The 24,367-nt window shown below is 36.9% G+C and overlaps 3 protein-coding genes across 35 annotated transcripts in view; all 3 read right to left on the reverse strand.

The window, feature by feature from the left end:
- Positions 1-1,727: 1,727 nt before the first annotated feature.
- On the reverse strand, positions 1,728-8,348 carry LOC107274766 (RNA polymerase-associated protein CTR9 homolog). The gene is made up of 15 exons (XM_015754255.2): positions 8,238-8,348; positions 8,076-8,150; positions 7,509-7,607; positions 7,186-7,425; positions 6,528-7,100; positions 6,331-6,450; positions 5,946-6,256; positions 5,342-5,867; positions 5,034-5,228; positions 4,846-4,962; positions 4,471-4,781; positions 3,998-4,338; positions 3,740-3,920; positions 3,061-3,657; positions 1,728-2,972 (listed from the first exon to the last, which is right to left on the reverse strand). The coding sequence occupies exons 2-15, from the start codon at positions 8,115-8,117 to the stop codon at positions 2,876-2,878; spliced, it is 3,750 nt and encodes a 1,249-aa protein (XP_015609741.1). The 5' UTR covers positions 8,118-8,150; positions 8,238-8,348; the 3' UTR covers positions 1,728-2,875.
- A 480-nt stretch (positions 8,349-8,828) lies between these two features.
- Positions 8,829-12,444, reverse strand: LOC107274670 (solute carrier family 35 member F2). 2 transcript variants are annotated; one of them, XM_015754033.2, is made up of 9 exons: positions 11,941-12,444; positions 11,195-11,304; positions 10,921-11,114; positions 10,701-10,863; positions 10,456-10,612; positions 10,167-10,374; positions 9,924-10,051; positions 9,609-9,804; positions 8,829-9,551 (listed from the first exon to the last, which is right to left on the reverse strand). In XM_015754033.2, exons 1-9 carry the CDS (start codon positions 12,057-12,059, stop codon positions 9,519-9,521), a joined length of 1,308 nt encoding a protein of 435 aa, XP_015609519.1. In that variant the 5' UTR covers positions 12,060-12,444; the 3' UTR covers positions 8,829-9,518. The 2 variants fall into 2 exon arrangements, with proteins under 2 accessions (XP_015609519.1, XP_015609518.1); XM_015754032.2 differs by having other exon boundaries at positions 9,609-9,819.
- LOC107274666 (ryanodine receptor) overlaps positions 12,428-24,367 on the reverse strand; it is a 31,873-nt gene continuing 19,933 nt past the window's right edge. For 6 of the 32 annotated variants that reach the window (XM_015754003.2, XM_015753995.2, XM_015753997.2 and 3 more), the window contains 28 exons: positions 24,148-24,331; positions 23,805-24,082; positions 23,505-23,725; positions 23,332-23,422; positions 22,928-23,244; positions 22,546-22,849; positions 22,182-22,350; positions 21,316-22,113; positions 20,217-21,235; positions 19,761-20,132; positions 19,495-19,607; positions 18,775-18,868; positions 18,444-18,689; positions 18,278-18,298; positions 18,096-18,116; positions 17,593-18,004; positions 17,101-17,505; positions 16,799-17,015; positions 15,865-16,723; positions 15,582-15,787; positions 15,247-15,493; positions 14,890-15,168; positions 14,539-14,825; positions 14,420-14,480; positions 14,046-14,324; positions 13,814-13,970; positions 13,556-13,721; positions 12,457-13,471 (listed from right to left, as the gene is read on the reverse strand). In XM_015754003.2, the coding sequence (XP_015609489.1) occupies positions 13,309-13,471; positions 13,556-13,721; positions 13,814-13,970; positions 14,046-14,324; positions 14,420-14,480; positions 14,539-14,825; positions 14,890-15,168; positions 15,247-15,493; positions 15,582-15,787; positions 15,865-16,723; positions 16,799-17,015; positions 17,101-17,505; positions 17,593-18,004; positions 18,096-18,116; positions 18,278-18,298; positions 18,444-18,689; positions 18,775-18,868; positions 19,495-19,607; positions 19,761-20,132; positions 20,217-21,235; positions 21,316-22,113; positions 22,182-22,350; positions 22,546-22,849; positions 22,928-23,244; positions 23,332-23,422; positions 23,505-23,725; positions 23,805-24,082; positions 24,148-24,331 (7,986 nt within the window). In that variant the 3' untranslated portion in view covers positions 12,457-13,308. Of the gene's footprint in view, positions 13,472-13,555; positions 13,722-13,813; positions 13,971-14,045; positions 14,325-14,419; positions 14,481-14,538; positions 14,826-14,889; positions 15,169-15,246; positions 15,494-15,581; positions 15,788-15,864; positions 16,724-16,798; positions 17,016-17,100; positions 17,506-17,592; positions 18,005-18,095; positions 18,117-18,277; positions 18,299-18,443; positions 18,690-18,774; positions 18,869-18,987; positions 19,098-19,494; positions 19,608-19,760; positions 20,133-20,216; positions 21,236-21,315; positions 22,114-22,181; positions 22,351-22,545; positions 22,850-22,927; positions 23,245-23,331; positions 23,423-23,504; positions 23,726-23,804; positions 24,083-24,147; positions 24,332-24,367 lie in introns of all 32 variants that reach the window. The other 26 variants (XM_015754023.2, XM_015754022.2, XM_025092006.1 and 23 more) reach the window with 12 other exon arrangements.

Raw genomic sequence — 24,367 nt, forward strand, 5'->3', positions numbered from 1 at the left:
CGATGGATTGTCAGGGATATTCTTATAATTCAATTGTGAGACTGTCGGAAAATCAAAATGTCACGCTGTGACTCTCGAAAACAATTTCATAACACGATTTAGTGATTGAGCCTCGATAAAATAGCAAAAAAAGATACAAACCCAATTGCCTTTGAATTGAATCTCGAGTACACGATACTATTCGCTAACATGATTCAATTAACGATTTATGAATCTCGCGATCAATGAACTCGAGGTTGGACGCTTTGTCGATGAGAATTCCCACGAATGCGCAACGGTGGCTCATCGGATCGGTTAAAGGGGATCTAGCAGCGTGAAATTGGACGATTGAAATTAACACAATTATACCAATACTTGAAACCAGTAAACCTGCTACCGACTGTTTCAACTATAAAATGTAAAAACTATAGTGTCAACGTATTCAGAATGTTCTACAGTAATCACGCACGTCACATTTAAATTTAACTTTAATTAATCAAAGCCATTCGGATTTAACATTAAAGTCTCAGTCTATCATTGAAATGGGGCCGTCAACTATACATGTATATAATATGTATTGTAACGTGGCGTCAGGACGACACGTTACAGTATATAACCTGCACGGTTCATCAAACTCAAATAGCAAAGTACATTTGTTTCCTGCAGAAAAACGAAGACGACACTAAAATATTTGACAGGAGATATTCCTCGAAGTGTGTTTTAATATAGGAAATCACCTTTATGTGAACTAACATTACTATTAAAATGCTCACCATATTAGAATCTAATCACGATACTAGTATTATTGATAACGTAAATAAAATAAAATGGAATGTCAGTTACGCGGTGCGGGTAGTCGGTTTACATATTAATATATATGTACTATATAATAATCTGGTGCTGGCAGTGGCTTGTTATCGACGTTCACCAATTGCAATATCAATTCGAGTGAGCGAAGTAATGGCAAGAGGAAAAGTTATCTCGTCTACGATACCTTCCATTTGTCGATTTGAAACGAGTCTGAGCGAAAGGGAAAACTTTAAATTATTTTTTCTAGCAAGATACTCCTTATCAACACCGAGCCCTCTTCATCCTGAAATAGACACTGTGTGACGTGAGTGACGTAAGTAGACATCTATCGGCAATAATGATAATTATCGATTTTTGAAAAACTCTGCCTTTTTTTCATGCCTGTCCTTTTAACAAAAGGAGTATAAGAACATTTGGACAGTGAGAGTTTTCCAGAAAAACATTCTGATACAAATAAAAGGTCGAAAAAATCTTTCGTCCGTTTCACTGAATTTCCATTATCTTCTGGCCAGACGTCGGGCGCTTTATCTGATATTGAGCTTCGTAATAAAATCGAGTAAATGTAAACGACCCAAAACGACTTTTTCGTAAAACGCGTGTATCAAATATGATGGGAAGTAAGAATAAAACATCCTGTACGGGATATAGATGGTCATATCCTGTCAATAAGTAATCAAAATGAAACAAGAGTACACGATTATTGTTAACAATGAACAACAACAAAAATCATAAGTACACTCATAAAAGCCTGAGCGGATTACCGACAACTGGCGTCCTTTAAAATTTTATAGCATATTATCTAAGAATATACCTTTACAGCTATAAATAGTCTCTATCTTCTTTTATACCATTCTCGTGTCAAGAGTAGGATTATATTTCACGTAATATCCAGGTCGATAACATAAATTGACAAGTGGGGGAAAAAAGATAAGGCGATAAACAGAGCAAAGAGAACATTTCATAAATGTCGTCTTATGTATTACAGCAAGGGTAGAGAAAAGGGGTAGGACGAACGCATCACGAACACATGAGAATACAGCATCGAGGGATGAAATAGGTCACGTATACGTGGGAATTTGGAGGTTCCTTGCTAAAGGTGGGTTGTCGCTTTTTCAAGAGGGAACCAACCGCAATAACTGGCTGCTGCCTTTTGCCGGGTGACATCTCTTACAGAAGTGTAACACTAAAAACGTAACCGAGAAAAGTCCTCCAAGACATTTGCCGTTTGTCAAAGTCGCGAAATGTTCGCACCCTTAGCACTTATGTTACTTAACGATAACTTACAACTGTGGGAATGTTGTATTTGCTATATATATATATATTCTTTCAGGAATTTTTATCTAGAAGCATTTTGTATTTCTTTCAGGGAATCGAGGAAATGTATTCTACGAATATCACGCAATTTGCGTGAACACTGATGAAATGCGACGAGAAAATTATTTGTGCTCTTTAATTCATGTATATGCATATGATAGATATTTTTCGCTTAAAAGTGTTCCTGATAACCAAACCGATGGTGCAGCAAGTATTTATATAACAGGAAATATAACATACTGAGAAATATTTTATATATATAAGAAATATATAATACAGGAGATTAGCATATGTATATCTGAAATTATTTCCAGCTATTTCGAAAATAAGTCGCAATGATAGCAAATAAAGTTGGGACTTATGTATGTGTAAAGAGATTAAGTTTGGAAATAGAGATTAACCGTAATTGACCAGTGAACGATTATAAGATTTCATCAGCAATATTAACCCCTTTAACGATATTGACGCCATGGTGTATATACTCCATAGGGATGACGCTAGGCTGTCGCCGAAGGGATTAAGAATGGAATTACGATAAAATAATATACTTGAGTAATTAATTTTGAAATGACACGCAGTTCTTTTTTTTTTTGGCTGTCTACTTCTTGAAAATGAACGAAAAAGAAACAGAAAATTAAATGACTCGCGTATTGGATGATGACTGGGGTCATCTAACATGTCTTATTTATATTCAATTGTTATAAAATGTATATACTCTATTTTATGACTAACCCTTAACAAGGCTATAGTCGCTGATTTCTTGATGTTAATCTCACTCACTGCCACTGCCACCACCACGATCTGTACTAGAATGACGTGAGCCAACCTCACTACCAGAAACAGATTTTCTTGATACAGGAGATGCTGATCTGTGAACGAAAATATGCAAGTATTATATAACATATAAGAAACAAATGACTGCTGACATATTTTTTATATTTTTTAAATATTTCTTACCGTGCTGAGCCACTAGCGCTTCTACTACGAGATCCACTCTTTGATCTTGATCTTGATCTCGACCTGCTCTTGCTTTTGGATCTTGATTTAGACCTTGACACGGATCTGGACTTTGATCTTGATCTACTCTTGCTTCTGGATCTGCGTTCAGAGCCTGAGCGCGAACCACTTTTAGATCTCGACCTTGAACGAGATCCACTTTTTCTTGAGCCACTGTTCGAGCGGGATCTGGATCCACTCTTTTTGGAACCAGATCTTGATCGTGATCTCGATCCACTTTTTCTTGACCCACTACCGGACCTTGATCTAGACCTGGAGCGGCTCTTTCTAGAGCCTGATCTGGATCGCGATCTGCTCTTTCGGGATCCGGATCTTGATCTTGAACCACTCTTAGCTGATCTTGATCGTGATCGTGAAACGGAACGGCTTCTTGAACCTGAACGGCTTCTCGAACCTGAACGGCTTCTAGAACGAGACCGGGAACTACTCCTGGAACGACTTCCAGATCGTGATCTTGATCTTGACGCTCGAGATCCTTCGGAATCCGATGCGATTCTCCTCTTTCCACGAGGACCACCCTCATTTCCACTTTCATCCCTATAAGAAAATTGATATCCTCTTTAGCGAAGGGTACCTATCATCAGTGTCAGCTACAATATCAACAGAAATAATTACTCACCCGCTGGCGATTTTCAGACCGCCATTATCACTATCAGATTCGCTTGTCGATATAGTTTCCTTTGATAAGATTCGCGTTTTATTCTTAGACATATCAGATGTACTCTTACGCGAACCTTTGTCCTTCTTAGCGCTCCCAGTTTTCCTTCCGCGCTTAACTTTCGGACGATCGCTATCCGAACCTATATAAAAGTTGGTATCAATGAAATTCGCAAACCATGTAACACCATAGAACTGATAAACAGAATTATTTAGTTACCTCCACTTTCTCCACTGCCTGCTTCCTTCTTCCTCCTACCCTTTCCTCGTCCTTTCCTTTCTTTACCTTCGCCACTTGGCTTCCTCTTTCGCTTCCTCTCCCTAGGAGCTTCTTCTCTTCCCTCATCTCCGCCAGAACCGCCGCTGTCACTAACGTACTGATCCGTCCTGCTCCTTTTACCTTTCTTTCCAGGCTTTTCTGACGGCATCTCTCCAAACACCAACGCATTTTTCGTCTTCTCGACATACTGCTGACGCTTTTGGAGCATTTCCTCTTCCTTTTGGCGACGCATCTCTTCCAATTTTCGTTGCTCCTCAGTTTGACGCATTTTGAATGCTTGCCTGAAACACAAAGTCGTTTATTTCGACTGTCAAGAGGATCACTGTTCATCGTCAAAACTTCTCATTGCAAGTCTTTTCCTTATTTGTATTTAACTTAAGTTTCTCTAACTTAATTGAATATTCCTCTATTACCTTTCCTCCTCTTGTTTCCGCCGAAGCATCTTCTCTTCCTCGTCCAGCCTCCTTGCTCTTGCGACGTGGTACTGTGCCTGCGAGAGTAAATCTTGACATCTCCTTGCTTCTGTCTCAGCGAGTTGTTCCATTCTATCACCGTGGGTCGCCAAATACTGAAAGTACTTGTGAGACAAGCCTAACTCATGAACAGCTTGTAAGACGGTAGTTAAGGTAGATTTTTCATCCTTAAGAATTTGCGTGGCCAATCGTTGTAAAACAAGTGCAATGTTATATAGAAGCACAGTATCCTGCGGCGCTACTCTGCGAGCCTGTATTTATGAATTATCATTTGGAGTATATTCTCGATTGCCATTTTTACGTTTTACACCTTACCTTCAAGAGCGTCATTTTGGCTTCCTTCAATTTTCCAGCTTTAAAGTACGCCCTTCCGAGATATTGCAAAACCTCCACGTGATGGTACTTGTAAAATTTGCGTAAGCAATTTTCATACTGTAATGACATTTCAATGAGTATACCACGACATTCTTTAGCCATTAACTTTGTAATATTTGATAAATTACCATTTGTATTGCACTAACAAATTGTTTTTGTTCAACGTAAATATGAGCGATGTTTAACCATACGTCACAAAATTCAGCTGTTGCCTCACGAACTTGGGCAAATATATCTCTAGCTTCATTGACGCATCCTTTGTGCGCCAGAACCGCACCGATCCCGTTAGCAGCCCAAATATTTTTCGGATCATTTCTCAACACCTAAATTTCATTACAGATTAATGTCATAAATGAATTACTTGTTTATTAATGTCATTACAGATTAATGTCATAAATGAACGACTGATTTATTAATAAGTTTTAAAAATTTATACCTGTTTATACATAGCCAAAGCTCTGTCCTGGTGTCTTTTTTCTCGTTCCTTATCCTTTCCACTCTGATGCAAAGTTTGCAACCAAATATTTCCCAAGGCAATCAGCGAGTACGCATCTGTACTCGTAGTAGGATTTTTAAGAATTCTCTCAAACTTCTTTTGACCAGGACCCCATTCCATTTTAGCCAAATGCAAATTACCCAACAAGGACCAAGCGTCCGGATGTTCATTATTGATTCTAAGCGCGTCTTTGAACCAATCAGAAGCCTCGTAGATCTGTCCCTTGTCTCTGGCCATACAGCCCAATCTTAAGTAACAGTCCACATAATTTGGATGTTCTTTCAAAATGTCCTTGTACAATTTCTCAGCACGGTCAAACACACATAAAGCCTCATTAAGCCGTGCTAAATTGTAGGTCGTCGTCACGGCTATAGAATTGTAATATACTGGATCATGCAGAGCATCTGCCTTTGAACGAGCTAATGATTCTTCCAAATTCTTTTTAGCTTCCTCCAAATTCCCAAGTCTATTGTACAAATATTAACAATGTTTAATACGTACGTTTGAATACGCTTCTTATGTGATACATGACAATTGTGCATACCTATAGTGCAGAGCACCGACGTTATTTAAAATTTCTGGAGGAATATCTGCTTGTACTTTTTCTTTCAATATTCTTGTCGCTGTACCATACGCGTTCAATGCTGCATTCAAATCACTCTGTTCCAATATCTGTGCTAACTCAATCCAAGCCTCAACATCATCAGGAAATTGTTCAGTCACTTTTCTTAAATGATTTTTAGCAATGTCTCTCTTAGACTGAGAACTTGAATTCGCATATAAGGAGCCAAGGATTTTCATTGTCTCATAGTTTCCCGGTTGAGCTTTTAAAACTTTTTCGAAGCATTGGGCGGCCTTTAATTACATAAATATTTTTTTCAAAAAACTGTCATTATTCATATTGACAGAAGTGATGGATCGTTACTTACATTTTCAGCGTCCCCTCGATAAACGTACATTTGACCTAACCCGAAGTGTGGCAATACAAAGACAGGAGGAGCAAATTGTGTTGCCTGATAGTAGTACTGAAATGCTTGATCATAATCCCCCTAAAAATGTTTGAAAATTTGTAAATAATGAGATTCATAAAATACATATACAGTAAAGATGCTATATAAGTACTTACTTGCACATGAAATGCTCTTGCGAGCTGGTAGCAACTTTCTGCTCGCATTGCTTCGTTCTCAGTATTGTGAAAGGCATGTAGTGCTAAGTGCTGAACTTTGTTATAATCTTTTTTAAAGAAAAAGTGATTTGCCAAATGATTTAATACCATTGGATTGGTAGAATCTATTGTGTACGCTTTCGATAACATTTGTACACCAGTTCTAATACTATCAGGTTGTTGTTGATTTAATTTTAAAACTGAAAGCCCCACTAAAGCTCCAACACACTGGCTATCTAACTGTAGGGCTCTTTCAAATGCTAATCGTGCTTTTTCTTGATTGTTTAATTTCATAAAGCAATGACCCATACCCAATCTAACTGCTGCTGGGCAGTTAGGATTTGTTCTAAGAGCCTTTTTGTAAAAGGCAAGTGCGCCCCGATAATCTTTCTTATTGAACGCGATACAAGCTTTACCCAGAAGTGATGGAATATTGTTTGGAGACTGATTCAATACAAAATTGAATTGGGCATCTGCCTGCTCCATTTTATCACCCTCGAGCAAGCAAAAGTATGCGCGACCAAGCAAGTGATTCTTAAAGGAGAAAATGCCAGTATGTACTATTTATCTTAATTCATAGACTAACACATAGTTCTTTGATTAACATGAAAAAACATACCTGGTCATACATAATAATTTTATCAGCAGTGGTATAGAGTAATGTGGCTTTTGTAAATAAATCTCTCTTCTTATCTTTACTCTTTTCACGATTAGCCTCTTGGACATAATAAGCAGCCAACATATCCAAGGCCCGCATTTGATCTTTCTCATAATCACGGTAGTCAACATTAGCATCAATTCGAGAAGACTCAAGTATTTTAATGAAATCTTCAATTTTATGTTGCTTATAATATTCAAGCTAAAACAAATATGTACTTTGGTTTAGAAATATATTTCCTACCAAGTATGTATACATAATATATATATCGCATATATACTTACAGCCAAATTAACCCAAATATTAAGTTGGGCATGTTCTTGCCGTAAAATGCCAAGGACTTCATCGCCCTCAGGTAACTGATCTAAATATAATTCTATAACCTGCATAGGAAATATACATACACAATAATATATTTTGGAGAAGTATTTACATAATGCATAAAATAATATTCTATAAGCTCAGAAGTGTATACTTGACTGAAACAAAATCTTCATAAAGGGTAAAATATGCCATGAAGTTGAAATAATTGTACCACACATAAATATCTAACACAATTGAAATATGGTAACATATGGGTGTACAAAGCAAATTGCTACAAATCTATTCATGGCATCAATATAGTTGCCACATGAAAAATCTTAATAGGTTGTATATAACATATATTGGAGAAACACGCATTGTGCATGGATAATAATACAGATAGATAGATAAAGAGGTTAGGTTTCACAATTTTGGTTTAAGGATAACGCAACGATATAATGTTTTCGATTTCTACATTGTACATATTTGAAACGAAGTTAGAAATTCTGCAAATACTAATTATATACGATTAATAAAACAAAACTCACTTCATCTGTGTCCCGAAGAGGGATCTCAATGGACCCCGCCATTCCGGCACCGTAAAACGAATCAACTGGAACCAACTGAAACGGATTGAGGCTATAAACGCCTTCGACCCTCCTTCCTCCTTCACTGTTCTTCAAACACTATCCATATTTACTCTAACTTACAGCGAAAAAAATCGCTACGCTCGGCTGCGCTCGACTGAAAGCGATCAACCACTTTCGCACTTTACATAGATTATGCGTCGCATAGTAGGCAAACAGAGATGAGAAGGGAGATGCACAACGCTACGATTTTAGACGTTACCAAAATTATGGCGCTGAATCGTAGCGACGAGTCTGGAAGTACAATTTTGTGATCATCACCTCCGTCGACAATGTATATCCCGTCGTAGCCGAGCTAAACGTGAACACGAATGTGTTGCTTGGCGGGCAGAGGTTCTCCACTACTCAACGCTGATTATAATGCTGTTTATAATGATTTTGGTATCGCCTAAAACCGTAGCGTTGTGCATCTCTGTACTCATCTCTAAGGACAAACACATAAATTTGTACATACATACTTTATACTCCTCGGTAATTCATATATGTATCTCCGTGGCGCTGCGATCGCTATGATTGTATTATATATAATTACTTGTCCATTCATTTACACGACGTATATGTATATATTTCCAATGAAGAGCAGATTTTTTATTAGTCAATCAGTGACTACCGTTTTGGGAATATTTTACAATTTATTTTAAAAGAATGCGCAATACATAAAATTAGGTGAAACAATAATAGATACAAAAATAATAATACAAATTACAAATTACATTGAGCAATATGATGTTTGAGTACATAATGACGGATACACTATGTAAACAATAGGCTAAGATTAACATTACATAAACTATTATACACGTTAATAATTATAATAAACAATAGAATACTGAGTCGCAATACTGTAAGACATTTTCAACAGATTCTAATTATAATTAAGTGTAACGATTCGTTGAATTATATTACATAGATATTATGTACGTGAAAAGAATATGTATCGAACGAGTTTTGCAAGTATACAGTTAATTATAGATCTCCTTATCATATTAATTCTTACGAATGTATTAATTAGCGGTAAAAGACTTTTGAAATTTGGCACATTTCTTTTTCCCCCGAATGTAGATTTTTTACTTGTATTTTATATAAAAAAACGATAGTACGGACAAATAGTAGTTCCGTTTAAAAAGTATTAATATACCTGTAACGTGGTGTTGGACCTGCTATAACGATCGGTGTATTGAATTACTTTAAGATTTGGCTTGTATCATTAACCGTAATTATTGTTGATATTAATCCTCCTATCAATTACTTATCTCGGTTAAGTCTTCCATAATGTGCGTGAACGAGTGTTGAGTTTATAAAATGTTTTATGACTTCTTTACCTAGGCAGTTATTTTTCCCCTATTAACAGGTAGCTCCGCTGTTCCCATTAACAGTCTATAAATATATACAATTAATTATTTGAAAATATGAAAATCTTCAGTTATTTCTCACCTTCAGATTTGCTTGACTACCGTAGAAAGATGTAAAGGCCGTATCAGAACTAACGCTCAATGGTAAACTCGTAGCATCGACAGTTTCTCTTTCACTGCCAAGTGTGGACGCTCTTATATCAAGTGTACCACTAACTGCCGACATTCCTGAACTAGTAGCCATTTCTACCTCACCGACATCAGGGTGGGGCATGTGTCTTAAAACGATGTCACTTTAATTCATTATCAATCAACGTGTATTCAGAATTAGTCAAAGAGCATTATAAAGCAACACAATAGACAATATATATGCATATATTTTTCTAATGAACTTTACCTGTAGTCAGGTGCTGGTGGTTCAATATGCTGTCTTCGCGAATTCGAGGACATTGGCGTTCTTTTTATTGCGTAAATATAAATACCCGTCATTGTGAGAGTATAGGAAAGAAAATATAGAGTATTGAACTAGAATTTAACAAATACGCGTTTTATTAGAAATTATTAAGTTCTGTCAATACCTGACATGAACTACGATTAACGTTATTAGATTGTTATATGTTACGTCAGTTAAATAATTTACCTTGTACTGGTGTATTAACATTCCAAAAAGAATGTTAAAAAAGTCTGCAGTCAAAAGTGCTAATTGTAAAGCCGTAGCGCCGGATTCAAATAATATAACAGGCACAAGGGAGAAAAAAACAAATTGCGTGATACAGTAAACCACCAGAAACGGTATAACCGGTGCGGACTCCCATTGAAAAGATTCCATTTGCTTTTCTAGGATAACTCTGAAAAAATTGCGTTTATATATATTTATATATGCATATATATCATGAGAACCGGTACTATCGTTATACATTGTAACTCACGTTTGCAAACAGCTGATGATCATACCGAAGAAACCGATCATTCCCAAGTATTCGATAATATCTACAGTTTTAACAGCAAGTTCTTGTAGTACAGTAACCACCGAAAATAAGACGGCACCACCCAAGCATAGCATATCGCCAACGAGTTGATTTTTACCTGTATATTTTCATTTTTCTATAACGGCCGAACGAATCTTTTATTTTCTAAAATTCATTTTCAATTGTTTAGTCATTAGTCAACTTGCCGCTCGATGATGGATCCTTGTGATCATCAATTCCTGCCCAAACTAGACATCCGACACCCATTAGACAAACACATACCCCAACAATGTGTACCATTCTGTATCTTACACCAAGTACTAAGCACGATAGAGCTAAAGCCACGGGTATTGCCACGCAATCCAGTATCTAAAATATTATAAAATTATCAATTTCTAAGTAATATAATAAATAATATGAAAATACCTGTATGCTGGCAAGACTAGTATATCGATGCGATGATGTGAGCAATGTATTTGCTTCGACGTCAATGAGGGCTAATAACAAATATCTCCAACCTCGAGCTTTAATTACAGAGATTAAACCATTTCCTACGCCTCGACAAGAAAGCCAAGACGTGTAGACCAAACACATCATCACATAATGTGGTAAGTTTTGTCCTATGATATATAAGAGTTATATACACGAAATTAACGTTTATAATGAATTTTTATGGTTAGGTAAAATTAGAAGAAATTACCTGTTGGCAATGAAAATCCGTATCCCGTGTTAATGTGATGATTAAAGAGTGTCATAAAGCAAAGTACTATAGACAGAAATTGGCCCATTATTATTGCTCTCCACACGGCCCTGTAATATAAACTGTGTATTAAGAAAAGATATACGAGGTGGTCATAAAATCTCGATCCATTTTGATGCAAAAAAATTGTGAAAATGGAAGATTTTATGACCATGTTGTATGGTTTAGCTCTTAAGGTATAATAAAATTGCCAAAATTTCACATTGGTTATATTATATAATAAATTCATAGTGCATTAGAAATAAGTTCATGAACAACAAACACCTGATCCATATCATATATTTTATTACACGATAAACGTTTGAAAATTTGACAATGCTACATGTGAATTACACGGTTTATTGAAATTTACACCCTATATGGTAAAGTAATATATACATGCGGATTCAATCATATGCATACATCAACCACTTATGTATCTAAAATTTGCAAAATAGAATTTTTTAAAACGAAATGAAGTATTATAATCAATAATGCCGGCTATGACCGGCCGGTATACTTTGCGCTTCAAATCGCACGTAAGCGTAGTAATAATACGCATGTAGTGGCGTAGTAAACACCTACTATATACGTACTACTGTCACTTCACTCTCATATTGTGATAAACTACCCTTTGTTGAGACACACACATAAATCCCATTCAACGGAGTCACATAGCGATTTTGAAAATTGTCATGATCACGTACCATTGTCCCAATTCGGATATGTAATTTTCAATCTTGTCACAAATCCCATTTTGGGGTTGCATATTTGGATTTTGATTACTGAGACGGCCGCCCGCTGACACTCCCATGTTATGGTGCATTTTCACCCTGGCATCCTAGAATTTACGAAGGCGCTTGCGCGACCCTTTCCTTTCTCTCTCCTTGTCGAGAATAACAGCCTTACAGTGCTACTAGATTTCCTTATGCGTAAAAGTAGTAAAATGGAGCCAGTATTTTTAAAAGTGTTGCCAAAGAAGATGGTCGTATTCTATTCAATTATCGATTTTTAGATACCCTGCATTTGTAGGTAAAAGATAGCTGGATGGGAATGCATTGATCTTACTATTGAATAATGAAAATTAATAATAGATAATGTAATTGTGTAAATAACGAAACAGATAATGGATATGTATTTGAGGATTAGGATTGATTACATTGTTTTTTAATAATCGAAAGGTTCACCCGGTGATAGAATTTTCCGGCAATAAACTTTGCGTCTTTTCAGGTTGCCCTGTCGAAAAAGTTTTATTTACAATATATTGACATTCTGAGATATGCGAACTCAGTCACCGGTCATGCTGAAAATTTTACATATCGTCGGAAGTTTACGTATTATATATTTTTAATATATTCAACTTACGTATAATTATCATTTGTCAAAACTTCATCGGTATTATGTATATTTTGTATAATTATATTAGCGGAGTCCATCTGACGTACAAATAGGGATGTCAATTATAACTGCAGACTTACTAGTGAATAAATAGATTTGTGCAGTCGATTTTTTCTTTAAATTATAATGGCCTACATTATACAATGGGTAGAAGAAATAAATGACACCACGATCATTATGTGATTATCTACAAATGAAAAAATTCGATGAATTCCAACTATGAGTCCTGAAATTATTTCTTGCAAAAATACGTAAATCTCCTACAGTAGTCGGTTGCCCTTTAATATTCTCATTGATATACAAGATTTTTGAAATCTTTTTTTCCCACGAAATCATTAGAACCCTAATTTTTTACACGATCGAAGTTAGCGTCGTTTCCCAAAACGCAAAAATCGAAAAAGACGAGTCAACTGCTGTGAGGTAAACGGTGCGCGTAAAATTCAAAATTAAAGAAAGTCCCTTAATTTTAAGTAGACTAAATATTTCATGATTTGAATATAAAATGTATAGTTTCGAAAATTTGATTGTAACGCGTCGTATTCTTTATATTCTTGCCTTCATTACTGCGACGCATCGAATCGAGAACAACAGGAAGAAATTCTCCTTTGTTAATTAGAATGAATAAATTATTCATTCTCGCGTGCATTATCCAATAAAATGTATTACAAAACTTCAGTTTATTTCTTCTTTGCTTCTTCCTCAACAGCTTCGTTCTGTTTACGGAAACAATCACCAACAGGGAAGAAATCCCAGCTCCTCTGTTGGTACATATTCCAGACGTAAGTTTCCTGACCAGTGTACTCAGTGTCTGGTTTATTAATTAGATGCATAAGGAAGAACCTAAATACGAAAAAACATTTATTTAATATAAATTTTCATACGCAATTATTTTATAATTGCATATATATAGTAAACAACACTCACATGTAATTAGCAAGATTATGTTCTTGCTGAACGTGTGTATCGAAACCATGTGGTACTTTATCAAAGTAATCCTTTCCTAATCCGCAGATAAAACAATTACTCTCCATGTTATCTTTGACACTTTCCAATTGATCACGAAGCTCTCCAAAAGCATCAATGATCAAACCTAGAATATTGTTCAATTCGTTCATAAATTTTAACGTGTATGTAATGTACTACGCACAAAAGTTATATGAATATATATACTAATTTACATACCTTGAATGATGGCAAGAAGAATAACAATGACGAAGAAGAAGAATGTGATATCGAACATTATACGATACACTTCATAATCGTCACCGTCAGGTTCACCAATTTCGTCACCTATACCTCCACCAGCCCTGACGCCTTTATAAAGATGAAACACGAAACACTACACGAACAAAAATAATGCTTATGTTACTGACGTGAAATTGAAATTGTCAGTCGTAAATTGACAATTTCGTACCGTCGCCATGTCGTGACACTTTTTATCAACTTCATCGTCTTCTTCCTGTATGTAAAACTTTCTGAAGAAGTTGAAGGCGATTACGGTATATATGTAGACAACAATGGTAAGTAACATGACAGTCAACACCAGTTGCTTGCCATTGTGCGTTACGGACTGCAAAATGGTTCTCAAGGTTTTAAAACCAACAGCAACATCTAGTAGGTGAGCCGCGAAGAAGAAATTGTTGTAATTTCCCAAAATTGAGAAAGTAAAGTACCATAAACTGTAGAGGAAAGCCTGCAAGTGAATAATGCAAAAATTAAAATTATAATTAATATATAAATATAATGAAATTACAGTACAAATTAATAAATTTTTTTTAATACACTCACATTATCTGTAATGGTAACGCCAGCCTTCCAAACTTGATACCTCCAATCAATATTAATGATGCTGTAAAAAGTAAAGTGTCAACCAAAAAATTCAATATCTGCTACTCAGCAATACTTACAAGTGTATTAATCCAGAGCCCTCATCTTCTTGCTGACTGAAAGAAGTCTTTTCCATTCCAAGCAAATTACTGATGTAATCAAAGTCATACGTCTCGCTGTACTTCTGTCGGACTTTCTTTTTTACGAATTTGTCCCAGTAATTAACAGGGAACGATTTGGCTGATATCACCATTTTGTCCCAATGAGCCTTGATGTCATCTTCTTCAGGTGTTTCAGCGATATACAGACCATCGAATTCCACGCGACGAGCGATTTCTTTTTCACGTTTGAAAATAGCTAAAGGTACCTGATACATATTAAATGGTACGTTAATACACATTTGAATAAAAATCAGATCTCCTTTTTTTTACCTTAAGATGATAGTATGCGACCAACATAGCTAGAGAAACTATAGAGTGAAGAGCAGCCATCAACCTCATAACGTGCGCCATATAGTAAAAGTCTTCTGATACTTCAACAAATTCTAAAGGATCTTCTTCTTCTTCAGAACCTTCACCATCGCCACCACTACCGAGATCGCCTCCACTACCACTTCCACTGGAAGACCCTTCACCAGACATTTCCGCTAATAAGTCAGCCATCGAATCTCCACTGCCGTTTCCGTCATTATCGTCACCCAGTGAAGTAACCTGATTAAATAATATTTTATGCTTCATGTTATATCAATTCGTTACATTGCACAGGGTGTTATTTGGTAACTAGGGTACCTTATAGAAGAGAAGCATGAAGTTGATACAAAAAGCAAGAACCAGAGCAACGTATTTAAGATTGTAGAAATTTCTAGCAAGGAAGGATACGATCCTATGAGTATATTCTGACAAATCTATACTGGATGCTGCTGATGGTTCTGCTGTTGTGTCCTGTTTATGTTCCGCTTCAACTGCTGCCATCGCTGCCTGTTGTTGCGCAGCAGCTTCAGCCGTAGCTGCAGCCTGAGCTCTTGCTTGTTCTCCACTGTACAAAATTAATCCGTAAAATACATTAAATTTTAACAAAAATATAATTATACATATATTTTCTACAATCTGTATAATTTACATACCCCAGTAGATCAGCCAGAGTAACAGGAGCCTCTAATTCACCACTGATAGCATCTGCTCTTATAGTGTCTTCACCCGTCCCTTCATCAGGGGTACTGTCACCTGTCTCTTCCATACTTGATTGCGGAGTTGAAGTTGCCGATTCATGAGGTGCTAATTTTATTTGACCACCTTCCTCTTTTGTAATGTCCATTCCAAACGCTTGGACCTATGTATCAGGAAATAGATATTTATTTATCAAAGATTTGAGAGGAATGCAAATGATTTTAAATTGACTCTCTTTACCTGTAAATTTGATTCATCAGGTGTTGGTGGCAAAGCAGGTAGATGTCGGAATGGTTTTTCTTCTTCTTCTTTTATTTCAACAACGGGTTCATCGATATGAGGACCTCTCATCAAAGTAAGAAGAAGTCTCATGAAGTACCTAATAACGCAACCAACACCAAATCCAGAGTAATAGAACGCGTAGAAAATTACTTTAAAGAAACCAACAAAAAGCTCGGGTATCGTCATTTGTTGCATTTCTGCGAATTTGTTCTTTATATTCGTAGGCGAGAACATTGAGAAAAAGAAATATATGCCATCTTTGAATGCTTGAATTCCTCGTCTTATGGGATCTTTGTTTCTTTCGTCATCATCTTCTGTCATGTAAGTGTAAGATGATTCTCTGGCTTTTCCAATTCCGCCACTCTCTTCGACTGCCATCAACGCACTTGCATGTTGCATTTCAAAGATGGCGTCCTCACAGAAATTAATGAAGGTCTCCAACTTCTCCTTATCACCACCCTCGGTTACGGTGTTATAGAAGAATGCTCTTTTTGATTCCTTTATCTGAGGCTTCTCCCATTGCTCGATATTTGATTCTTTGATTTCAAAGTAGACCCGTTCGATTTTTTTACTACCACCCAAAATTTCGATTCTTCCTAAGAATGGTTCGAAGTAGTTCAGTACAGAACCGGCAGTTTCGAGGAATCTTGCTAATCTCGGTTCATTCGGCATATGTTCTGACAAGTTGGTAAGAAGAACGGCAAGATTGAAACCGATCTCTTTAGCGGGTTCGTGGAACCGATCCATGAAGGCGACATAATCAATTTTTCCATCGTGATTCGTTTCACAACATGCCAATAAGAATTCAATTTCTTCACTAAAAATATATATGAAAAATGATACAGGGAATGGAATAGGAAAAACAAATAAAATTCATTGTTTTGTATCTTACTCTGTGTAACTCTTTTGCTGTTCCATTTTTTCTTTGAAATCTTTCGGATATACCCAACCATCATTATTAAGATCAACTTCCAAGAAGCTTGGAGATGACACAAGATCCTTCAGCTTCAAGAACATGTCAAAGTACTTCAAAATTAACTCCACGTTGCTGGCTGATTCCACTAACGTATCCACCATTTGTTTTCCGATAGTACCATTTACCACATTACCTAGATTCATTAACATGTGTCAAATTACGCTTAATTTTGAGAACACCATATGTACAATAGTATAATTTTTATAATCAAGTCCTACCTTCAAGCATAGAGAGCATCATAGTAATCATATCCTTTTGCAAGTTCAAAAGTTCTTTGAGGAGGTCTACTTGACTAGAGTGTTTCGATAATTTATCCTGCATGTGTGAAAAAAGGAACAGAAAACCACCCACAGCATCCCAAAGCCTGGAATGCGCAAGTGCTTGCTGATTCTGAGCACAAGGACCTTGAATGACTTCAGTCAAAGTGTTGAAAACTTGACTAGCGACTCCGATGGCCTTGAAAAAATTAGCCTTTCCAGCGGGATCAATTAATTCCTTGCTAGAGTAATGCCAATAGAAATCCATGATGGACTCCTGAAGCCGAAGAAGATAATCAACTGTACAGATGACTACATTAACAGTGGTTGTATTACCAGCCTGTGTCCTGAGATAGTTCTGCCAATCTGTTTGCAAAAGAAAATACCACTATCAAATGATATTGAACAATTATATTTCATCTGAAGTATTTTTCATGTCATTGCAATACATACCCAAATTATGGCCTTCGCATGTCAATTGGATAAACCGAAACAAGGCACAAGTGAATTCAGCATCATGCATATTTTTCTCACCAGCAGCTCCTTCAGATCCAACACCAAGACCTTCAGCTTTGGTGTTTCTTTCAAATGCATCCAAGTCTAAGACACTGCACGAGTTCATTAAGCCAGCGATTGACGTAAAGAAACCAACATCTTTCTTCTCTTTGAGATGATTCAACATCCCTCTTTGGATTTCGATGTTACCACCACGAAGAATGGAGATACCTAATTCTAATGTCTTCATGACCATCTCACTGGGAAGACCTTTACAGGCTGAGATGTGAAGCAACACCATTTCAGCTACCCCACGATCCGCAAGACGCGCTTGGTGGAAGAGCAATTTTTGTTTCTCCATTTCTTGTTCCTAGAAGGATGATAATTTGATAGTTATACAAATAATTTAACGATTAAAGATTAATTATTCATTAGTATTTCATAGCTCAATATTATCTTACCATGAGTTTATGCATAGGCCTCTTGAGATTTCAATGAAAATTTTAATATTAATTTGATTAGTACAATTAGTCAGTGCATTATATTATCCAGATTTAATTGGACAATAACTTTCTTATAGCGGGTTAATGAAATTTTCTCATCAGATACTGGATGGGGACTTGTGGTAATTACTTAATCTTACCATAAGAAGCTTTTGCCCTGGCTAGTCGATTAGTAAGGAAAAGAAAAAGAATAGGACATGCGTTAATAAACAAGAAGAAGAATGTGTAGTGCTCATAATCTTGTTATAAGAATTGTGGTTTATCTTAATCCATTATTCATTATTTTAGAAATAAATAACTACTCACATGGATGGAAGCACCGCCTTCCTCTTCACCGCCGCCACCTTCTTCTTCACCTTCCTCCTCCTCCTCACCACAAGATTTGGAGATGATTTGTGCATAACTCATGTAAAGTGCATCTTCTTGAAGTGCACCGGAACGCTCTGTCATTGCACCACGACAGAAAGTCGTAACTAATTGTGTTAGAGGATCTGGTTTCCCTTCTTCTTCTGCTTTATCCATCTTCTTCAGTTCTGCGTCTTCAAAGGATTGCTGAACAGAAACCAAAAACCTATAAACACTTTTTTTCCCACAACGATATTGAAGTTGTATAAAATTTATCATAGCGATTCCTTACCGTAAGGTCCTCAATCATAACTTCTTGTCCCACATTTTCATCTTGTAACCAGAGCTCGTAGTAAGTTCTTGCAAAGATGTTTATTGCCCGATGCCTACGACATTCAAGTTCAGTGTATTGAAGCCAAAGAGGGAAAAGCAGTTAATAAAATAATTATGTATGCGAAATATTTATCGTAAAACCTGTCATACGTTTAACTTTTTTTTTTATTACCTTCTCAATTTATAGAGCGGTTCACTACGGAGACATGCAATAGCTGCTCTCTTTCTAGCTGCACATAACACACGTTTCCATCCATCTCGCGATGGGGGTGGTTTAGTTGCCTGTTAGCAGCATGCACACACATCGCGTTTTTTGTTAGAATTATAAGGAAACAAAAGTGATCTTTTTGTATATGCTACATTACGACAAAGTTTCATCAATCACAACAATATTAGTCTTCAGGGTTGTCTCAGAATTGTTCAGTTTTTTGAAATTTGTATATACTTACGTAGTACAATGTAAAATTGCTATGACAGTAAGTACAAAATCGGTATTCAAAATTAATCATGTTACGGAGTAATTTGTGTAAAATATAATAACATAGTGAGATGAAAACCAAAACGACTTTATCACTTCATCTTTAGTTTAAGAGTAGACGGGACAATTAACGAATGATAATAAGAAGCAGCATGTACTGTTGAAAAACCAAAACAACAATGAACAAACAAAATAGGGTACCTGGGTAGGGAATGTAGGGAGGTCTGACGGAAGCAAGCAATAACTGCTCGTTTTCTTTGAATAGAGACCACCGATCGGTAACTACTCTTGCTCTGCTGCTGCGGATGGTCTATCTACTCGAAAACAGAGACCAAATTTGTATGAAGCTTACCGAGATAATGCGTTTCGTATTTTTTTCTTTTTTTTTCAAAAAATGATAAACGTAACAATAAGGCTTTTACTATTCAGTGTCAATGATTTGCTTAACGGTCCAGAGTGTTACCTACCATATGGAGACCATAAAGTACTTTAGCCATCGCAGTAATCCTAACTACAACTTCCTCGATTTGTTGAGCTTTGACGGGTTCCGTGACATCCTTTTTCTGGCCAAGTTTCGAATATAGATAGTGCTGCCATGACATCTCATCCGCTGGATCGATCTTGTCAGGCAATGTAAGTTGTGTTTTGGCGAATTCAGCAATCTCATATTCTGGAAGTTTCTTTAAGAATCTGTCCTTACAGTGCTGGACCAGTTCTTGTTCTCGGCCAGCAAAAAGATTTAAACCGACTGGTAACAATCGCTTAAGACAGGCAACCATTAGAGATGCTTGTACTTCCTTATCCTTGTCCCTCTTCTTGTCGCGATGTTTCTTTTTTTTCTGTTCAACAACAAGGTACAGAATACAGTAACAAGAATATAATCACAGATGTACAAATAATTTTGAAACAAATAAAATATCTACCTTTCCACCTCCTGATGGTGTGGTACCGTCAGAAACGGTAGCAGGTCTCCTAGTAGCCGTAGGCATAATTAACACCATATTATCAATCTCATTAGCTGATATAAAGTTCTGTTCTTCTCGAAGGAAGTACTGGGACTTTGACCAAGTGTTAAAAATCGCAGCAACGTGGTTATAAAGATCTTCCGCTTCCGGTATATTATTCCGCAGCCAATGATTACGTTGAAGATCAACATACTTAATGAGTAATGGATAGAACGAGTATATATCCCTAACGAGAAGTTGCCAGTCCTCCTGGATCTGTGTTTCAATTTGTGATGTATCATCAGTTGATGACTTTATAAATCCTCGCAATGATTCCTCCTTATGGAACATATTATCAGTACGTTTCTTAACTCGCTCAGCAAGCGGCAAGAATGGATCCTTGAGCAGCTCTTCGGATGAATTGATAATGATTTGTTGAGTATAAGCAGCAATACGTGTCATCCATGGGGCATTTTCATTACCGATATTTTTCTTAATGAGTTTAAGTACGTTCTTCAACAGTTGATTCATGTGATCGCTCGTTACCATACTCACGTATGTCCCTTCTGTGGGATTGACGTTATCAGGCCCTTGGGCCCACCAAAAGGGCAAATAGGAACAGAGCAATGGCAATATCACGTCAATCACATGTGGAGCATCGCTGTAAGTCTTGTCAGATTCTACAAACTGATCGACTTCAGTCAGGATAGTCTCTAGTGTTGGCATACTTGATTCCATACGACTCATTATATCCTGAGCTTCCAGCGAATGATCAGCGATTCTATTCAACAGTGAAAACTGATTGTGCTTATTGAGATGCGGTTCTAGGAAAGCCACAGGGAAGCAACTCGAGAAAGCACCAAGACAAGAACCGAGATTTGGTTTATTACGTTCTATCTCCGTCTTCAAGTACTTTCTATCATGTGTTAAAGTAGGGTCCACACCGAGCGTATACAGAGATGCCAGCATTTTGTACGAAGCCACTTGAATCTCATCGACTGTAATTCAAGAAAGACAAATTTAGTACCTTATATCAACATAGTTATAAGAATATAACGAATATAATGAAGTTACTTACGTAGCAAGTCACTTCCATACTCGCAAGCTGCTAAATGATCAAACATAGCAGTAAGCACAGGAAGCACAACACTGTTGACATATGACAGTGAGGTTGAAGTCTTCAAATGAGTACCCCTGAGGTGGCTGTACTTCCCCTCTTGCAAGTTCAATATGGTGTGTCCCAAATCGTCAGCAGTATTATTGAAGAATGTCAACATGGAGGTTCTAATAAATTCTGGACAATTTTTTACAAGAGATTTTGCATCGATTCCCTTCACTAGTACTTGCAAGCATCTCACAGTAATCCTGACGTCAGCCCCGAAAGCAGCAAGCCGCGAACGTAATAAACTCGCAAGTTTACAAAATAAAGCAGCCACCATTTCCTTTTCTTTCAAAGAAGCGGCGCCAACATTATTCGTTGCTGTAGCTACTGCTATGAAGTAATTTCTGTGCGTGCTGAAGTACTTCTCCATCAAGGGTAACACGACTTTGCTGAAGAACTTTATGTCCCTTGTAGATGTTTTAAAGCTGTTTCGTCGGCTGAAGGTATCCGATGGCTTCAACAACTTCATGTTGATTGTCGCCTTGTCCAAGTACGCTATCAACTTCTCCAACAAAGAGTATGCGAAGCGTAATTCCACAGCTGCTCCAGCACCAGCCACTTCCGTATCAGTTGTACCACCACGATTTGGTTTGTGTAGTTTATACCCCTGATACTGTAGATATTTCAAAAATTCTTGTGATCGCTCCCTGTCCTTCCTTTTCTCCTTGTCCGTGAGCAAATCGTAAGGAACAAGTTGTGGATGAATTCCGCCCCCTATGAAGTGGTATATGTAATTAACAATTAATCAATTGGCATGATTGCATATGAAGTTTGAAATATACCGCAAGTAACCAGCTCCTCTTTCTTTTTCTTAGCCCAAATGTCGTGAGCGTTATCCGCCAAGCGCTCAGCCATGTTTTGCATTTCTCTGCTCAAAGTCAGATTGGTCATGTCCACCGGATGAGGATTATAGTTGAACGGATTTGCCGAATCGCCCTGAAATTGTGAGTCCTCCAGAACGCTTCGATTAGATTTGTGATGGGTAAACAAAAATTTAAAAAAAAAAATGGTCAAGACAGGTTACGATCCATATAACAGTAAATGGTTCTGCTTCCTATCTTAACCATAGTAGGAGCAAAATTTAAATTACAGGGGCAATGAATGCAATATATAGATTAAATTATATTAATAAATTTTATATCATACTTGACTTTTAGATGATCTTCTCATTGAACTACGACTCGTGGATGGAACATCCACCTCAGCATGCTCAACACTCCATCCTATTGCTAGCAGAGCTTTTAGGCTCTCTCTAACTGGTTCCTTATATCGTTCTTTTTCGTAATCATTTAACATATTGTATGGTTTCAATCTTGGATGTGTTTTATTGACATCTGACCATTGTTCACCGTATGTCCAACCATTTTCTAGTTTTCGATTAGCCCAAGCATCGTGATAATGTTCTGAGAATTTCTGAACGATTTGGTTCAAGTCATTGTTAAGAACCACACTATCAAAAGTAAAATTACATTAATGACGTTTACATATTCGTAATCTGCATTATGAAGAATCGTCATTTATCTAATACCTGGACGTGTTAATTGGCTGAGGATTGTACGGTCCATCGGGCGATTGAGTGGATGCTGATTTACTTCCGTACCATTCATCGTCGTAGTTCTTTGACAGGGAATAATCGGGCGGTAATCCACAACCAATGGCTGTCAAACATGGCAAAGCTTTTCCGAACAATTCCGGGTCATAATCCATTTTGGATAATGAATCGAATATGTTACTGAAGAGAACCATGGTTAGGCGTTTCTCTTCGTCGCTTGATGCACCATAAGATCCTTGACCAACAGTTGACCCATAATATTTAGCGCAACGTTCGTAGTGCAGAGTCAATAACTAGTGACATACATATTGATTATAATTAATAATGTTTAATTAATAATTATGTTCAGAATTTCAAACGAATAAAAGGTAATTACGTACACGTAGAGCTACCGTTGTATATTCGGATAGTTTGGAAACGTCCACTGTCAATTTTCGTAGCAGTTTCAAAAGCATACTTGGTTGCATTTGACTGAAATTTCGTAAAAATGAATTACCGTGTAACATTCAATCTTTTTTTATATTCAAATAAATCGCTGACTCGTATAAATTACCTTGTTAATGCTACAAGGAAGTCTGATACGGCTTCACGCTGACCTTTTGTCAACATTCTATTCTTACTCAATCGATAAACAGTGTGCAGTGTTGCATCGAGTAAGCTGGCATAATTATCAGCTTCGTTATAAAACTTTGAATGTTTGATCAGTAAAGGCAATATGCTATTTCCTATATAACGATTCATAGCAAGTGCCATATCCGACTCATATCCATCATTCTGTAAATGAAACGAAGACATTTCACCTTGCGTCATATATAAAACATAGGGGGGTAAACATATAAATTCAAATATTAACCCTGTCAAGCATAGTAGCCGCCCTTAAATCCGGCAGAAAAGCTTCTTCTAATAACTTGAAGAACAATTCCTGTGTTTCAATGCCATATACACGTTCCAAAAACAATACAACACTTTGCTTGTGTCCTGGAATCAAACCTGATGGCATATCACTCTTTGGTCTTTCTTCACCAGCAGCCGGATTCAATAAAGTAAATCGTAGCGACAGAACACCCTGAAGATCATCCAGTGGTACCAGTGATCGTAAAATAGCTCTTGCTCGAAGAGACTCATTCTTTCCTGTAAAATAAAAAATTATAATCTTATTTATGATAGTTATTTGCATGTAGGTACACGATAATTACCTTGTTCAATAACTGAAGAGTCCGGTGCACAACGTCCAAGTAGATCGACTAGTGTACAGTAGAAGTTAAGAATTGCCGCACCAGTGTCAATATAGTCTTCATCCTCATCAGATTCCGGTAGGGGATGCTCGAATTGCATCACCATTGCGGCTCCTTCGGCTTCATCATGTACCTGTTTATAAAGCTAAGTTGGTACCTATTAGTGATGGGGTTGTGTTCA

Source organism: Cephus cinctus, unplaced genomic scaffold (assembly GCF_000341935.2).
Source record: "Cephus cinctus unplaced genomic scaffold, Ccin1 Ccin1_scaffold0101, whole genome shotgun sequence".
Taxonomy (NCBI): domain Eukaryota; kingdom Metazoa; phylum Arthropoda; class Insecta; order Hymenoptera; family Cephidae; genus Cephus; species Cephus cinctus.